At 45.8% G+C, this 16,858-nt stretch overlaps 1 protein-coding gene across 17 annotated transcripts in view; it reads left to right on the top strand.

Annotated features, from left to right (window-relative positions):
* Window positions 1–16,858, top strand: part of DENND2B (DENN domain containing 2B) — a 167,496-nt gene that overhangs the window by 89,228 nt on the left and 61,410 nt on the right. The window contains exon 1 of one of the 17 annotated variants that reach the window (XM_069554479.1): window positions 6,906–7,061. The exons of 15 other annotated variants lie outside the window; for them this stretch is intronic. In XM_069554479.1, the coding sequence (XP_069410580.1) occupies window positions 7,039–7,061 (23 nt within the window). In that variant the 5' untranslated portion in view covers window positions 6,906–7,038. Of the gene's footprint in view, window positions 1–6,905; window positions 7,062–16,858 lie in introns of those variants that run through there. One more of the 17 variants, XM_069554470.1, reaches the window with a different exon arrangement.

Raw genomic sequence — 16,858 nt, forward strand, 5'->3', positions numbered from 1 at the left:
CTTTCCTTGCAAGATAATAGTCTGAGGCCGATGGGGACATTTTAAGTTCCTTAGAGAAGTGAGGGTATCCGAGAGACCCCAGGTTACTGAACTGGACCGTACTGACTTATTGCTGGGCTGAGGGAGCCCTGGTTTACATAGGAGCCTACTTTGTCTTGTCTGGGGTGCTTGGGGGTCTTGGATAAAATGCCCAGCTGGGTTGGGCTGGTCTGGTCCAGCACTGGGCTATTTCTGCATGGGGCCCCTCCCTGGCTGAAGGTAGCCTTAGCTTGGTCCAGATTTCCAGGCTTGTGAACAGTAGCAGTAGTGGTGGGTGGGATTTATCTATTAGGGTCCTGTTTCCTCTCAGTTTAAAATATCTGAGTCATCTCTGAAAATGAAGGAATCTCAAGAGTGGAAGGGACCTTACATGCTGTCTGTGCCAATCTACAAAGCAGGGGGAGGGGAAGACTAACCTTATCTACTTCTGTCACCCTGTATCCCTAGCATCTTAACTGAGTGAGTGGCATGCGGTAGGGATTCAGAAATACTAATCGAGCGAATGAGTAAGCACCAGCTTCAAGCAGACCATTGTCCTTGCTTCATTAGTTCATTTATTTCACAAATATTAATAAGTTCTTACTATGTGCCACTGGGGTATGCCATAGTGGTGCCGACTGTCTTTGTCCTCAGGAGCCTAGTTTGTAATTTAGAAGTGAGGAATTAAAAAGAACTTATTGTCTGTAATTGAAATTTAAGAATAAAATGTTCTCATTTTGGCCATTCTGGATCTTCTCATTGTCTAAGATCTCTTTGGGGGACCACAGATAACATGTCTAATCCCTTTTTCACATGAGGGCCTTTCAGAATTCTCAAGGCAATTTTCAGCTTCACCCATCCTCAGTCTTCTCCAGGGTAAACATTCTCGGTTCTTTAGTTGTTTCTCCTGTGACATGCCTGTGAATGCCTTGTCCATCCTGGTTCTCAGGATGCATCCAAACTGAGTCTGTCCCTCGGACAGTGTGGAATCCAGAACCCAAGGCAGTTTCACAAACGTTAATTTCCAAGGAACTTTCCAGCCTGGAGCTTTTCCTGCATTTCAGCTTTGCTCTGCTCACCCTGGGCTCAGACAACGGATAATGGAAAGAGAAAGTTCTAAACTTGGCCAGACTGAGAAGATCTTCATATTTGGCTAATCCTGGAATTAAAAACTTTTGTCTCTGTTCTGTCCTAGCCCCACTACCCCATCCCACTCCCCTTGGTTTAGATGAATCTGCACACAGCCTTGCTGCCAGTGGCTTGCTTGCCTTTCATTTTCTGAGCCAGTGCCCTTCATTACCAGGGAAATTAGCATGAAAAAGCAAATTCCAGTTCTATGACTTTATGCAGTTTAAGCCCTTTATCACATTCTCTAACCCCACTCCCTACTGAAAATGATAAAAGTTGGAGTCTTGTGACATCACAACAGTTGGCTATTGTATCAACAGCTGTGATGTCACCAACGGAGGATTATGACTTCAAGGAAGAATAGAGGGAGGGAATGTATCAGACCAGAGACCCCCAGGGCGGTGGTGGGGCTGGGGGAGACTAGCAGGACACAAAGGCATAATTTTCATGTAAATCTTCACCCAAAAGCCCAGTTGGCCTTTCAGCGGCTGGGCTGCCTGTGGAATCCCTCTTCCAGATTCCCATCACTCCCTCCCTCTGTGGATTAATGGTTTGGTTTGTGGGCATTGCTCAAGTCTGAGCGTGTGTGGAAGTCCCCTGCTGGCCTGCTGGCTTCTGGGCTGGCTTGGGGTTTTATTCATGAGGTTCCTGCTGAGTATAACTTTTCAAGGAGGGAGTTCAGAGGGGAGCCCGGGAGCCTGGGGTAAAGCTGATGCAGATGTAGGCAGCTGAGAGGGAGCTGGTGCGCAGCCTCATCTCTCCAGGCAGAGGGGCAGCTGTTCTGTCAGCTGCGGGGGAAGCCTGAGCGTGCCGTCCACAGGCCTGAGTGCTAGCTGCCCACGTCCTGCTGGGGCAGGTTGGGTCCGCCCTGAGCTCCTCCGTGGCTCCTTGATGCAGAGACTTAAAAACACCTGCTGCAGAGGTTCCCAAACGCCCTCAGTTGGTGGGCCTTTTGTGCTGAAGTAATTTTTCACAATGCTCAGAGGTGGAATATTTTTATGCAATATTTAAGTGTAAACAGTTTAGTAAGTGCCTATACATCCTAATAACTGAGTAGCCATTTAAAAACATTATATATATAAATTGAAAGGAAAAATGTTTTTAGAGGAGGGTTGGGGGGATTGGTGAAATAGGTGCAGGGGATTAAGAGGTACAAATCTCCAGTTATCTGATAAGTAAGTCATGAGGATGTAATATACAGCACAAGGAATATTGTCAATAATATTGTAATAACTTGTATAGGACTGGATTTATCATGGTGATCATAACATATACAAATATCAAATCACTACCTAGTACGCCTGAACCTAGCATAATATTGTACATCTGTTTCAATTAAAAATATTTGTATTTCATTCTCAAATAGCCATAGTCACTAACTAATGGGATGTACTGGGCACTGCACATCTCACGTGTTGGAACTGCATTGGATATTGCCACCCCATTTCCTGTTCCACATTGCTTTTCACACCGTTACTGCTTTTTAATCACAGCAGCTGCTGAAAACCCAGCTTCACAAAGAAATGACATCATCGAAAAGAATGTAGTGCAATCTCATGTTAAAACTCACGGGATATCCGACAAATGTTGAATATTGCCCTTGTTTCCCTCAAAAATTTAAAATATCTTGCAGCACCCCCTGTGAGTTCCCTGTAGTACTCTCAGGCACCTCTGCACACAGTTTGAGAACCACAGAAGCCAAGTAGCACTTGCTTCATTTAAAGGAGGAAAAAGGCCAATTCTGTCCCCATCATAACCTTTAAAGCAGTTGGGTAGATGGATGGACGAATGCCCCTTATCTTCAGTCTCAGCTCCTGCTAGACTGTATAGGGGAAGGCTTTTATTTTACCAGGGTCTGTGTTTGTGAGTGCCTCTGTCCCTGGGTGGGGAAGAATGACAAAGAGAAATGACTTGAAGAACAGCAAAAGAGGAGCATCTCTTTCATTTATTTACCATTGCCACGACACACAGCATGTGGGATCTTACTAGTTCCCTGACCAGGGGTCGAACCCATGGCCCTATATTGGGAGCATGAAGTCTTAACCACTGGACCACCAGGAAAGTCCTTTTTATGTTTAGGTTTTGTTGATTCAGGGCCCTATGAACTAAATGGCTTAAAGAAAAATGGGATTTTAACACCAAAATTTGGGGGCCAGACATGAGACTATTGCCATTTCTAACTCTATCCAGATAGAGCTCGGCTGCAGGAGTGTACTCAGGATGGAGGATGGCTTCCTGCCACAAGATATGACAGAGACCAAGGGACTTACTGCTCTGGTTTCTGTTACAGAGCTTAGTGCCAAACTCTGCAGACTCTGGGGTCTACACTTACTATAAAACCCTGGGCAAATTACTTAGCCTGAGCCTCGGTTTCTTCCTCCATAAAATAGAGATAATGACAGCTAGATTAAATGAGATAAACGTGTACTTAGAACAACCAAGCCTGGTTGTGTACATACACTTTCTTCTACTGCCTTCTAAGACTGGGACTTTTATCCAAAGGGAGATTCAGCCCCAATGATCTGGCCAAGATCTGCAGTTTGAGAGTTACTCAACTTCTAGATAACTTTGCTTTGTGTACCTAATGTTCCCACTCTGCTGAGTTCTATAATCTGTGTACCCACTCTGAAGTTTCCTTTTTCGCTCTCTAAATGGCATTTTTTAACGAACAGAGCTCTTATTTAGTGTAATCTGATTGATCAAGGTTTTCCATTATGGTTATTGCTTTTTGTCCTGTTCTTGCTCCAAGGTCTCCTTGGCTTTTGCTCACAGTTTTCCTTCTGCTAGCAGCAACATTCTTCCTCTGTTTTCTTTGTCTTCAACAAGTCCTACAAGACTCAGCCCAGTGTCACTTCCTGTCTCCTCCGGAACCCTCTCCCGCATCTGTCCTGTCCACCTGGTTAGGTGTCTTTCTCCTTGCTCTCAGAGCTCTGTGTCCATACCTGTCAGAGCTCTTGTTACATTGTACCAGCATCTTTCCTTTACTTGACCATCTCAGGCAGGATGGAGAGCTGCTCAAGGGCAAGGACCAGGATATAGCACAGTGGCAGGGGGCCCTGGCCAGGAAGATGCCCTGGAAGGGTTCAAGTGGGTAAACAAATGAAAGTCTCAGATGCCACACCTGTCTCTCCGTCTGCTTCTCTTATGATATTTCCGCAGCCTTTCATGACCTGTGCCTGGATGAGCATAAAGATCTTCCAGGCAGATGGTAAAATGTTACCCCCAGAGAGCGTACTCCAGATTGAGAGTTAACTACATCACAGTGCTTCAGAGAGGGCTGATCAGTGGTGTCTCAAGCAGCAGACATCAGGATACGAAAGCCCTGTCATTCATTAAGCCCCAGAGAAAGGATCTTTGTGTTTTATAACAGGAAAATCATTGTAATCTTTGCAGAGAGCAACTTCAGTTCTGGGGCTGAAGCCATTCCTGATCTGAATCTGTTCAGAGGTGTTCAGAGAACATGATTCCCTTCTGAAAGTTTTGAGTGGACGTGTTTGCTATAGGTGGGTCAGAGTCTGAACTGGGAAGGCTGGTGGTGTTGGAAGATGGGCCTTCTTTCTGGAAGAAGGAAAACAGTGAGCAAAAGCCAAGGAGACCTTGGAGCAAGAACAGGGCAAAAAGCAATAACCATGATGGAAAACCTTGACCAAGCTTCTCACTCTGTCTGGTATGGCCACTCTGAGCTGGTGGCAAATGTTTTTTTCATTAAAATGTTTTTATTGATTGGATTTCCCTGGTGGTCCAGTGGTTAAGAATCTGCCTGCCGTTGCAGGGTAGATGGGTTCGATCCCTGGTCCGTGAAGATTCGACATGCCATGAAGCAGCTAAGCCCATGTGCCACTACTGAGGCCCTGGAGCCTGTGCTCCACAACAGGAGAGGTTAGCACAATGAGAAGCTGTTGTGTGGCAACTGCAGGGCAGCCCCCGCATGCCGCAACTAGAGAAAGCCTGCATGCAGCAATGAAGACCCAGCATAGCCATAAATAAATAATTCTAAAAGTATTTATTGAGAGCCTGTTGTGTGCTAGGGTCTGTCCTAGGCACTAAGGGTACAGCTATAAACAAAACCCCCAAATCCCTAGGCTCATGGAGCTTATACAGACATAATAAATAAATGGAAAAGAAGAGTAGTTGTGTTAGATGGTGATGAATGTTATGGAGAAGGGTAAAACAGGCGAAGGGAGAATAGGAGGGCTGAGGGGATAGTAGGGTGGAGGAAGGGTTTTTAATATAGTAATTTCTTAATACTAAATTTTATAGTGTGATCTAGAGGAATTTTCACTAAGAAGGTGATGTCTGTCCAAAGACCTGGGAGGTGAGGGAGGAACCTCTTTTGGGGGAGAATGTTCTAGTTACCGGGGACAGTGGGTGTGGAAGCCTGGAGTTGGAATGTGCCTGGTGTATTTGAGGAAATAGTAAGGAGGATGTGGCTGGTGGAGAAAGAGTAAAGGGCAAGAGTAGTTGGAATGAGATTGGAAGTATCATGGAGACCTAGAGGATGAGGACCTTATAGATCGTTGTGAACATTTTGGCTCTTACTTTGAATGATTGGGATCCATGTTAGGGTTTTGCCAGAGAAGTGGCAAGGTCTGCACTGTTGCTGGTGATGGGTGCATCTGATGATGGTAGCTTATTGAGGGTCTGTTCTCATTGTTTCTGTTTTTTCGATGAAATGGGAAACAAAAAAAGAGAGTGAGGACAAGGGAAGAGGTCTTGAGGCTGAGAGTCGGGGGAATGCCAGAGACTTCAAGTATGTTACCTCTTGGTTCTGAGTATGCTTTGTATTTTATATATGGCTTCTCGCTGGTTTTGATGTTCTCATGGTAGAGGCAGGGTATTCTCCCTATACTACAGATAGGAAAATGAAGGTGTTGAGACTTCCCCAGCCCCTTTAGCCCTTACCACTTTTGAGAAGGTTGACTTGTGGGTGGTGTGTTTTTCTGGAGTAGGGCAGGCATCTTGCCATCGGTCAGGTTGAGTTCAGCTAGGCTGGAGAGGATGGGAAGGGTGAGAATGAGGTCAAGATTTAGGATCAGGAAAGCTTCAGAAAGAAGTTGACATTTGAACTGGATATTTAAGAAAGAAGGGGGGTGGAGGACTTCACGATGGAAGGAATTGGTTGAATAAAAGCTTAGAGGCATAAACATTCCTGGCATGTGCAGGAAATGGCATTTAGTCTGCTGTGACTGGCAGAGGGAAGGCCCTGGTATGAGCTAGGTCTGTGGCCTTGGAATCCACAACATGTTTATAGGACCCACAAGGTTGTTCTTGCCAGGGAGGAAGAGGGCAGGCCTCCATTCTCCTGACGGAGCAGGCTCCATTGTCCTGGCAGAGCTGGGTTAAGGTCCTTGCTAAGAAGCTGAGTTTCCAGACTGGCAGAAACAGCTATGTCAAGGTTTATAAAACTGTCTTGGAAGCAACCAGATTTCCTTTGGCCTGGAATTGCCTAAGAAGCCCTCAGCCCATTTTAGGCTTTCAGGAAACATTTAAACCCAGCTTCAAACCTCCACAAAATCAGTACTGAAGTGGAGAAGGACCATCTGGCAGGAAAAGGGACTGAAAATGGTTGAGGTTGAAAACCCCAACTTAAAGGCCTCTTTGAGGAGGAGAGTTGGGAAAGAGGATGTGGGAGTGATAAGTGGACAGTGAGGGGATGGATAGAGAACTTGACTTTTTTTTTTTTTGGTTATTATTCAACAACAAAAATAATCTTTTTTGTGACTGGTTGAGGAGGATTTCAGCCTCACAGGACCTGTAAAAACACTCGGCAATTCTTCTGGTCTCCCAGCAAAACAAATCTTGGTCCCTCTCCACTTGACCAGGCTCATAATCCCCTTGACAGTTTTGCTCGAAGGGCTTTCTGGACCTAGAACCCCAGAATCTGGGGCTGGAATGGAAAAGATCCAAGGTACCAGGTATGTAGAGGTACTGATGGAGAAAAAGGGTCTGGCGTTTTGGAGAGAATTACGGGATCAGCTTGAGAAAAACCTTGCTGGCTTCCTTGTGATAGCTTTTGATGCCCAGCACCCAATCTCTGAGCCCACTTTCTCCCCTTTCCCTTGTAGCTGGTTGATTTTAGGTACAACAGAGCCGAAAACAAGGTTGTGGGCGGATAACCAGTGAGAAATGGGTCAGGAAAGGAAGGGAGGAAAAGAGGGGTGGAGGAGGAGAAAGCCAGCGTGAGTGAGATGAAGGCAGGTTTCCCAGGAAGAGTCTCTCTTCCTGGGTGTGTTGGATGAACTGTTACTGCAGGAGCGTCCTGGAAGGTACCAGGGGCGCTTGTGAGGAGACGGAAACTCCGGCGGGAGAGGGGCCTGGCTGAGGGGTGGGGCAGGGGGGAAGGCCTGCTGGTGACAGCCCAGCTGGGTGACAGCTACAGTTGGAAACCTCCCATTCATTGGTTGTACAGCCACCGGGCTGTGGGGAGTGAAGGAGTGCACCTCACAGGATAATGGCCAGTGCTTGAATTTCTCGCGCCCTTTGTCTTCCTGGCCTTTGACTCCTTGGGGGCCCACTTTTGCCATCAGTTAGCAAATCAGTTAACATTTGCAGGCCTTTTAGGCGAAGAACTCTCTGCTCGGTACTGAGGATTGTTCAAAACGTGAAGAACTCTCTAAGTACTGCCACCCTGCTTTCTCAACCGTGTGGGGTCAGAGGGGGCCCGGGTGTCAGGAGACCTGGGGGATGGCTGTGAATGTCCTAGGAGGGTCCGGGAACAAAGACTGTGGAGGTGAGCTGCTGCAACAAGGCCTGAGCTGTCAATCTGGGCAGAACTCTGAAAGGTAAATGAAGCACTCCCACCTTAGCCCAGTCCAGGGACACCTACAAAACCTCACGCTCTAGAGAGGTCTGGCTTGAGTAGGTAAAAGGAACTCTTTCTAACGATGACCCTTCCTGAAGCTTAAGTGCCAGTGTTGGTTGCTGAGACTCTTGGAGGAAGAAATTAAAGATGTAGGCCCTTCTCTGGGGGAGCTGCCAGTCTGATCCTTGTCTTCTTGGTCTGGAATGAAGAAGGACTTCAGGGGGGAGTCAGTAAGAAGGTGAGGGTGGTCTGGTGGGTGTTCCCTGGGCAGGGTGAGTAGCGGGTTGACCCCAGGGCAGTCGGACCACAACTGTCCAGATTGGGCTAAACCCAGGTTCTCAGGACACACAGAGCTCGGTTTCCTTGCCTGCCTTCTCCTTCCCTGTGGGCTGCTTCCTAAGCTATTACTTCCACATAAGAGTTTGCATAAGAGATTAGTGGAATGTCAACTCAGCAGAAATTCCCTCGTGGTTTAGAGGTTTCCTTTGTGGAGGCTCCGGACTTCTTACCTGGACCAGCAGAACAGAGTGCTGGGCGGTGTTTGTGTTTTCTCTCGATGGCGACTTGAACCCAGCAGATCGGGAGGCCTCCCTCCACACACGTGCATCTGTTCCTCAGTGCTCTTGGGGTTCAGACATCTCCTTCTCAGGGACAAGGCACCCAGTCATGTCCAAAACTAGGCCTGCGGAAAAGTACCATGCAGACATTTAGAAATGTCACCTAACCAGGGTGATCGGAAGGTTCATTCTTAGAGGCTGGTCACCCATCAGAAGGAGCCCCCTTCAGACACTGACCTCTAAGGGATTCCTCTCGGGCCGTGGGGAGAGCACCTGTGGGCCGGGTGGTGAGACTGGATTGTAGGGGAAGAGACACCTAAGGGAGCAGGAGAGAGAACTGCAGGATACAGGCTGGCCTGAGCCGCAGCAGGGAGCCCCGAGGCTGGCTCCTCCAGTGGAGTTCGGGGGATAGATGGCAGGCTTCCAGGGGCCAGAATCAGCTCCTCCCTGCCCTGCACAAGCCCTGCCCTCCGGGAGGCTTTGCATGGCTGCTCACAGGGCAGTGCCCCCAACCTTCCCTGCTGGGACGGGGGACGCAGCACTCAACTGCCGTCTGAGAGAGTCAGATCACCGAGCTGAGCAAAGCTGGCCACCTGTTACCGTTGGGTGGGGAGAGACAGCAGTAAATTGGAGAGGGCTTGCTACATCTAAATGGACTGCCAGCTGCTGCCATATAAAAATACAGAAATGATAGCAGATTTTTCAAGAGAATCCAGCATCTGAATTTTTATTTGCATTTTGTTTATATTCACCCAATTCAACTTAAAAAATAAATAAATCAAGGGAAGGCCAAATGAGACATACTTTTGTTGTTGCAAACCACCAGTTTATAAACCATCAGTTATAAACTCTTGTTCCCAGGAGTTCGAAAGGGAGGGGAAGTGAGGAAAACCGTTGTTAGCTACCAGGGGCGGGTGGCAGGAAGAGCTGCTTTGAGATACAGGAACTCAGAGCACACTGAAGACTGAGGACCCTGTTTAGGGCAGATGTTGATGATGCTTTTACTGGAACCCATCATGTGCCTGCTTCTCTGCTGAGGGTCAGTGGTTCTTTGCAGGTGGAAGAAGCTGGGGGTGGGAGGAGGAAAGGGTACCCAGTCACAGCTGGGCAGACTCTTGGGAAGATGGTCAGTAGTGACCCTTCAACCTTTACAAGCTCTCAGCATCTGGTAGGACACAGTTTTTCACACAGGTCCATAAGACCAGCCTGAAGTGCTTGCTGAACATGTAGATTCCTGGGTCCCATTCAAGAGGGAGAGATGGGGCCTGTGACTCTGCATCTTTTTTTGACACTCACCCCTGTCAATGTTAAGGAAAGTAAGTGGATGGTGGACTCAGAGCTGAGTCAGCGTTCCTGCCCTGTTCCTTCACCGGGTGAGTGACCTGCATTTCCTGATTGGAAAGTTACCACTGTTTCACAGAATGGTGAGAGCTGAACTAGAAGATGGGTGGAGGTCATGCATAGACCTGCCTCAGAGCTGTGATGCTGGTGCAGGCCACCTGGGCTCCAACTCTGCCTTGCCACTTCCTAGCTGTGTGACGTGGGACGAGCGATTTAACTGCTGTGTATCTTTGTTTCCGTGGTGGTGGTGGTGGTTTAGTCACTAAGTCTTGACCGACTCTTGTGACCCCATGGACCTCTGTCCATGGGATTCTCCAGGCAAGAACATTGGAGTGGGTTGCCATTTCCTTCTCCATTGGTTTCCTTGGTAACATGTAAATAATAATAGCACCCACTTTGTAGAGTTGCCACAGGGATTAAATTATTTAATCCTTTAAAATGCTTTTAAATTTAGCTATTCTATAAAGAATCTAGCAGCACCTTTCATAATAAATGCATCTTTTTTTTAGGTCACAAATAAGTTAAGGCTTACTTTCAAATGTCACCTCTCTATAAGGCCTTCCTGGAGTCCACTTTTTCCTTCGCTTTTCTCCCTTTACAGTTAGCTCCTCCAGGGTAAGGATTGTATCTGCTCGTTTTTATTTGTTTATGAAAAAATTTAATATTTCCTAATTTGGCTGTGCTGGGTCTTAGTTGCGGTGTGCAAAGTCTCAGTCGTGGTGTGTGGGGTCTAGTTCCCTGACCAGGGATTGAACCAGGCCCCCTGCTTGGGGACTTGGAGTCTTAGCCACTGAACCACCAGGAAAGCCCCCATTTTTATATCCTAGTACCTTGCACAGTGCCTGGCATAGAGTCACTGGATTGACTGGCAGTATCGGGGAGTCTGAAAAATGATGAATCTAGCTTGGGAATGGAGAAAGCGACTTCCAAATACCCAGAGAAGCATGATCTGGAAGAAAAGTGATTTATCAAGGTTCACTGTGTCTGGATTACAATTACATGAGGTAGGTCATGTTATTATTATTGCTCTTACAGTGAGAAAGTTGAGTCTTCAAAACTCAGGTGTGCAATGACCCTTGACTAGCATTAGCTAGACTCCGAGTCAGGTGTTCTTCCCACTACGCCTTGAGATCCCAGGACTGTGATTTCTGTCTCAGGGCAGAGACTGTAAAGAAGTTCCAGTGGAGCCTTGTTGTATTCCCGTCTTTGGGTTGTAGCTCTTCAGATGGTTGTCTATAACTTGTCAGAGCTGGGTTTTTGAGCAATTCGGGATTGGTGGTAGATCCTACTTGAACAATTTCATTTTCCAAACATGTAGTTTTTGGCTGAATTTTAGTGAAACAGCCTCTCATCCCCCTGGCTTCTCTGCTCTTATTCCCAGTGGCTGTTTCGTTTGCTTGGGAGTGTCTTCTCTCCTTGCACCCAGACCAGCCAAAGGAGTCAGGCAGAGAGCGTCGATGGGAGTCTGGGCTGGCTCTCAGGGCCTCGGCGGAAGGCCCCAGGAAGCCAGCCACGCAGAGTGTTCAAGTCTGTGCTTCACGTGTGAAGGGTTAGCCTGGTCCTCAGCGTCTCAAGCTGCTGGATTATTCCCTGAGCCTGAGAGACTTGGCTGGAGAGAGGTGGCGGGAGCACCGTGAGCAGGCACCTCTGCCTGAGTGGGCCCTGCCGGGTTTCCTCTCAGTGGTGCCTGCCCACGATGCCTCACCTGCTGGGCCACTGCTGGGAGCAGCAGCTGCGCTTCTGCAGGCATGTGGCCAAGGGGCGCTGCCACGGGCCTGGTGGCAGTTTTCATCCACTCCTTTCTTGGGTGCATCTTCATAGCATTTTTCCTTTTGGCTCCAGCAAATACCACCGTTATCTACATTTTCCCCTTTTTCTAGTTGGCGCTTGGTTTTCCTGTTGCAGCTTTTCAGAGCAGTGGGTCCACCCTTCTTAGATCAGAAATTCAGGGAAGGAAAGAATGTATTTTTCATCATGTTCTTTTAATGTATTTCAGTTTCTGTTCTTTCCACAAACCTTCTGGCCTCCCCCTGAGGGCCTGCCCTGAAGCTGGTAGAGCATGTCCGGCGCTGGTATGATGGGTTCTGATGATTATTGTGACCGTCGTTACCATGGGGACAGTTGAAAGCTGATGCTTAGCGGGTTGATTCCTTGCTTCACTGTGTTCCCTGAGGACCCCGAGAGCTGGCCTGAGAAAGCTTCCAGGGGCTGCCTCTCCTTTCCTTTCTTTCTTTTTTTTTTTTTTTTGATTTATAAACATTTATTGAAATAGAAAGCTGGAGAATTAAATGGTAGTCCAATGGTTAGGGCTGAGCTTCCCCTGTAGCAGCCACAGGTTTGATCCCTTGTCAGGAAGCTAGGATCCCAACAGCTCTGCAGGGCAGCAACCAATTAATAGTTGTTTGCTCTTCTATCCCATGTGCATCCATCTGGCTGACTGTTATGTCTGACTGGTATCATAAGTGCCCTCGAAATCTTCAGGACAAAACATCTGCCTTTGGTTAGAACTCCTGATTCCTTGCATTGTAGTCACTACCTCTCTTCACACCCCAAAGAAGTCAGCCACGTAACAAAACATGTAGCCGTCATCAAAAAGTCAGGCCAACTGCTTTGGACAGGTCAAGGATTCAAGTTCACCTCTTCAACTTCCAGTCAAGACTGCTTAATGGCTGTCTGCTCATAGACACAGCACCAAGCTTGAGCTTTAAGACCCCAGCAGTAGTTGTCATCCTTCTGGTACACAACTGCCCAACAGAAGCCATCAAAATCCACATTGGAGTCATGCCTGCCGCGGTTCAGGCACACCCAGCTCGCAGCCACGAAAGACGTTTCCTTTCTTTCTGTTTAACACACAGAGCCATCCACCAAGCTCTTAACTTGGCCCTGGGCTGGGACAGGTAAAGGACATCTCTTGAGCGCCAGTGTGCATGAAGGATAAAAGTGAGGCTCGGGGTTTTCCTTTTTCTGAAAGCTTCTGTAGTATTCACTGTGGGAGCGATGTTTCACCGCTGTCACCTACAGCTGCTTCCTCCCTTTCTAATTCCCACTTCACTCACTACCATCATCACCAGAACAACAGCCGTGAGAGCTTATGCGAAGGCAGTGCATTTCATGTTGAAACTAGGAAAGAATTATAAATGCTATCAAGAATGTGGGTTTGGCTTGTTTTTATCATTGAGACCAATCACTTATTTGCACCAAGGTAATGAATAAGATACTCTCCAGGATTAAGGTCATTCAGTTCAGTTCAGTTGCTCAGTCATGTCCGACTCTTTGTGACCCCATGAATCACAGCATGCCAGGCCTCCCTGTCCATCACCAACTCCTGGAGTTCACTCAGACTCACGTCCATCGAGTCAGTGATGCCATCCAGCCATCTCATCCTCAATCGTCCCCTTCTCCTCCTGCCCCCAATCCCTCCCAGCATCAGAGTCTTTTCCAATGAGTCAACTCTTTGCATGAAGTGGCCAAAGTACTGGAGTTTCAGCTTTAGCATCAGTCCTGCCAAAGAACACCCAGGACTGATCTCCTTTAGGATGGACTGGTTGGATCTCCTTGCAGTCCAAGGGACTCTCAAGAGTCTTCTCCAACACCACAGTTCAAAAGCATCAATTCTTCGGCACTCAGCCTTCTTCACAGTCCAACTCTCACATCCATACATGACTACTGGAAAAACGATAGCCTTGACTAGACGGACCTTAGTCAGCAAAGTAATGTCTCTGCTTTTGAATATGCCATCTAGGTTGGTCATAACTTTCCTTCCAAAGAGTAAGCGTCTTTTAATTTCATGGCTGCAGTCACCATTTGCAGTGATTTTGGAGCCCCCCAAAATAAAGTCTGACACTGTTTCCACTGTTTCCCCATCTATTTCCTTTGAAGTGATGGGACCAGATGCCATGATCTTCGTTTTCTGAATGTTGAGCTTTAAGCCAACTTTTTCACTCTCCTCTTTCACTTTCATCAAGAGACTTTTTAGTTCCTCTTCACTTTCTGCCATAAGGGTGGTGTCATCTGCATATCTGAGGTTATTGATATTTCTCCCAGCAATCTTGATTCCAGCTTGTGCTTCTTCCAGCCCAGCATTTCTCATGATGTACTCTGCATATAAGTTAAATAAGCAGCATGACAATATACAGCCTCGACGTGCTCCTTTTCCTATTTGGAACCAGTCTGTTGTTCCATGTCCACCTCTAACTGTTGCTTCCGGACCTGCATACAGGTTTCTCAAGAGGCAGGTCAGGTAGTCTGGTATTCCTATCTCTTTCAGAATTTTCCACAGTTTATTGTGATCCACACAGTCAAAGGCTTTGGCATAGTCAATAAAGCAGAAATAGATGTTTTTCTGGAACTCTCTTGCTTTTTCCATGATCCAGCGGATGTTGGCAATTTGATCTCTGGTTCCTCTGCCTTTTCTAAAACCAGCTTGAACATCTGGAAGTTCATGGTTCACGTATTGCTGAAGCCTGAATGTTTAACTTTCATATCCAAAGAGGCTTCATTTTTGTCAATGTGATGAGAATGCGAATCAGAGTGAGAGAACTGTGGTTTCTATTCACTTTCAACTTTTCCCTGAAGGTGATGTTAGCCCAGAACAGAGTGCACATTCATACTGAAAATATATTTGGTACATCAATTATTGCTGTGTCACGTCCACTCTCCAAGGCACTTAAAAATTTTTAAGTTTTTTTAAACACCTACATTGAGATGTAATTTACATGCTATAATATGCACCCCTGTAAAGTGTACAGTTCATTTGTTTTTTATGTATTTGTAGAGTTGTATAACCATCACCACTATCTAATTCCAGAACTTTTTTTCATACCCCAAAAGAGACACCATATTCATAGGAGTACTCCCCATTCTGCCACCCTAAACCCAACCCTGAGCCACCACTAATTTTATATCTCTGTAGACTTGTCTGTTCTGGACATTTCATAAAACTGGCATCAGGGTTCATCCATGAAGAATGTATCTTTTTATGTCTGAATAATGTTCCATTTTCTGGGTATACCACATTAAAAAGAATTTTCTGGCCACTCCATGTGGCATGTAGGGTCTTATGTCCCCCACCAGGGATGGAACCCCTGCCCCCTGTATTGGTAGCTTGGAATCTTAACTACTGGACCATAGGAAAGTCCCACATTTGCCAATGCAGTCATCCACTGATGGACATTTGGGTTTCCACTTTTTGGTTTTTATGAACATTAGTACAAGTATTTGTGTGGACATGATTTCCTTTCTCATGGCTATATATCCAGGATTGAGTCATGCTGGGTCATGTGGTAACTATATATCACTTTTTGAGGAACTGCCAACTGTTTTCCAAAGTGGCAGCACAATTTTACATTCCCACCAGCAGTGAATGAAGGTTCTAATTTCTCCACAATCTCACAGTCTAACGAATGCTTGTTTTTATCTGTCTTTCTTATTATAGTCATCCTGGTGGTGTGAAGTAATATTGGGTTGACCAAGAGGTTCATTTGGGGTTTCCCATAAGATGTTACAAAAAACCTGAATGAACTTTTTGGCCAACCCAATACCTTATTGTGGTTTTACTTTGTATTTCCCTAATGACTAATGATGTTGAGCTTTGCTTCATGTATTTATTAGCCAATTTTATGTCTTTGGAGAAATGTCTGTTTAAATCCTTTGCATACTTTTAAATTGGATTATGTGTCTTTTTTATTTTTGAGTTGTAAGAGTTCTTTATATATTCCAGATACAAGTAGCTTAGCCAATATATATCATTTGCAGACAATTCTCCCATTCTGTGGGTGTCTTTCTACTGTCTTATATTTTTATAGCATGAAATTTTTAATTTAATATAATATCATTTATATCTTTTTTTCTTTTTGTTGCTTGTGCTTTTTGGTGTCATACCTAAGAAACCGTTGCCTAATCCAGTGTTACAAAGATTTACCTCTGTGTTTTCTTCCAGGTTTTCCTTTTGTAATTTTAATTCTTAAATTTAGTTCTTGATCCATTTTTACTTTTTTTTTGTATAATATCAGGGTAAGTGTCCTGCTTTATTCTTTATATACAAATACACAGTTGTCTGAGCATCGTTTGTTGAAAAGACTCTTCTTCCCCTGTTCAACTATCTTCTTATCATCCTTGTTGAAATCAGCTGACCATTAGTGTATGAGTTTATTTCTCAATTCTGTTCTGTTGATTTCTATTTCTATTCTTACATCTGTGTACACTGTCTTGATTATTATGGCTTTGTAGTATTTTGAAATTGGGAAATCCGAGTCTTTTAAGTTTATTCTTCATTTCCATGGTTCTTTTGACTGCTCTAGGTCCCTGGCACTGCCATAAAATTTTAGAACCAGTGTCACTTTCTGCAGTTGATGGATATTCGATTCAATCTGTAGATCAATTTGGGGAATACTGCCATCTTAACAACTTTGAGTTTTCTGATTGTGAACATGGGATGTCTTTCTATTAATTTATGTCTTCTTTACTTTCTGTCAATGATGTTTTGCAGTTTGCAGTGTGTAAGTCTTGCACTTCTTTTGTTAAATCTCTTCCTAAGTATTTTAGTCTTTTTGCTGCTATTATTGTGCCGCATACTAAGTTGCTTCAGTTGTGTCTGACTCTTTGTGACCCCATGGACTGTAGCCTGCCAGGTTTCTCTGTCCATGGGATTCTCCAGGCAAGAATACTGGAGTGGGTTGCCATGCCCTCCTTCAGGGGATCTTTCTGACCCAGAGATTTAACTCGAGTCTCTTATGTCTACTTGCATTGGTAAAGTGAAAAGTGAAAGTGGAGTCACTCAGTTGTGTCCGGAATAAATGCACAGAAATGCTGGAGAGAGGGTAGACGTGCGAGGAGTGGTGGATGTTCTGATCATGTCATGAATGGAGTATGGAAGTAAGGCCATCATCTGAGAAGGCAATGTCAGAGACAGAAGAGAGGGGAGGGTGTGAATAACTCGGGAACATGGCCCATCAAATTAGAGTGAACTTGCTCAGTCTGACTCTGTGTGACCCCGAGGACTGTAGCCCACCAG

Source organism: Ovis canadensis, chromosome 15 (genome assembly GCF_042477335.2).
Source record: "Ovis canadensis isolate MfBH-ARS-UI-01 breed Bighorn chromosome 15, ARS-UI_OviCan_v2, whole genome shotgun sequence".
NCBI classification, from domain to species: domain Eukaryota; kingdom Metazoa; phylum Chordata; class Mammalia; order Artiodactyla; family Bovidae; genus Ovis; species Ovis canadensis.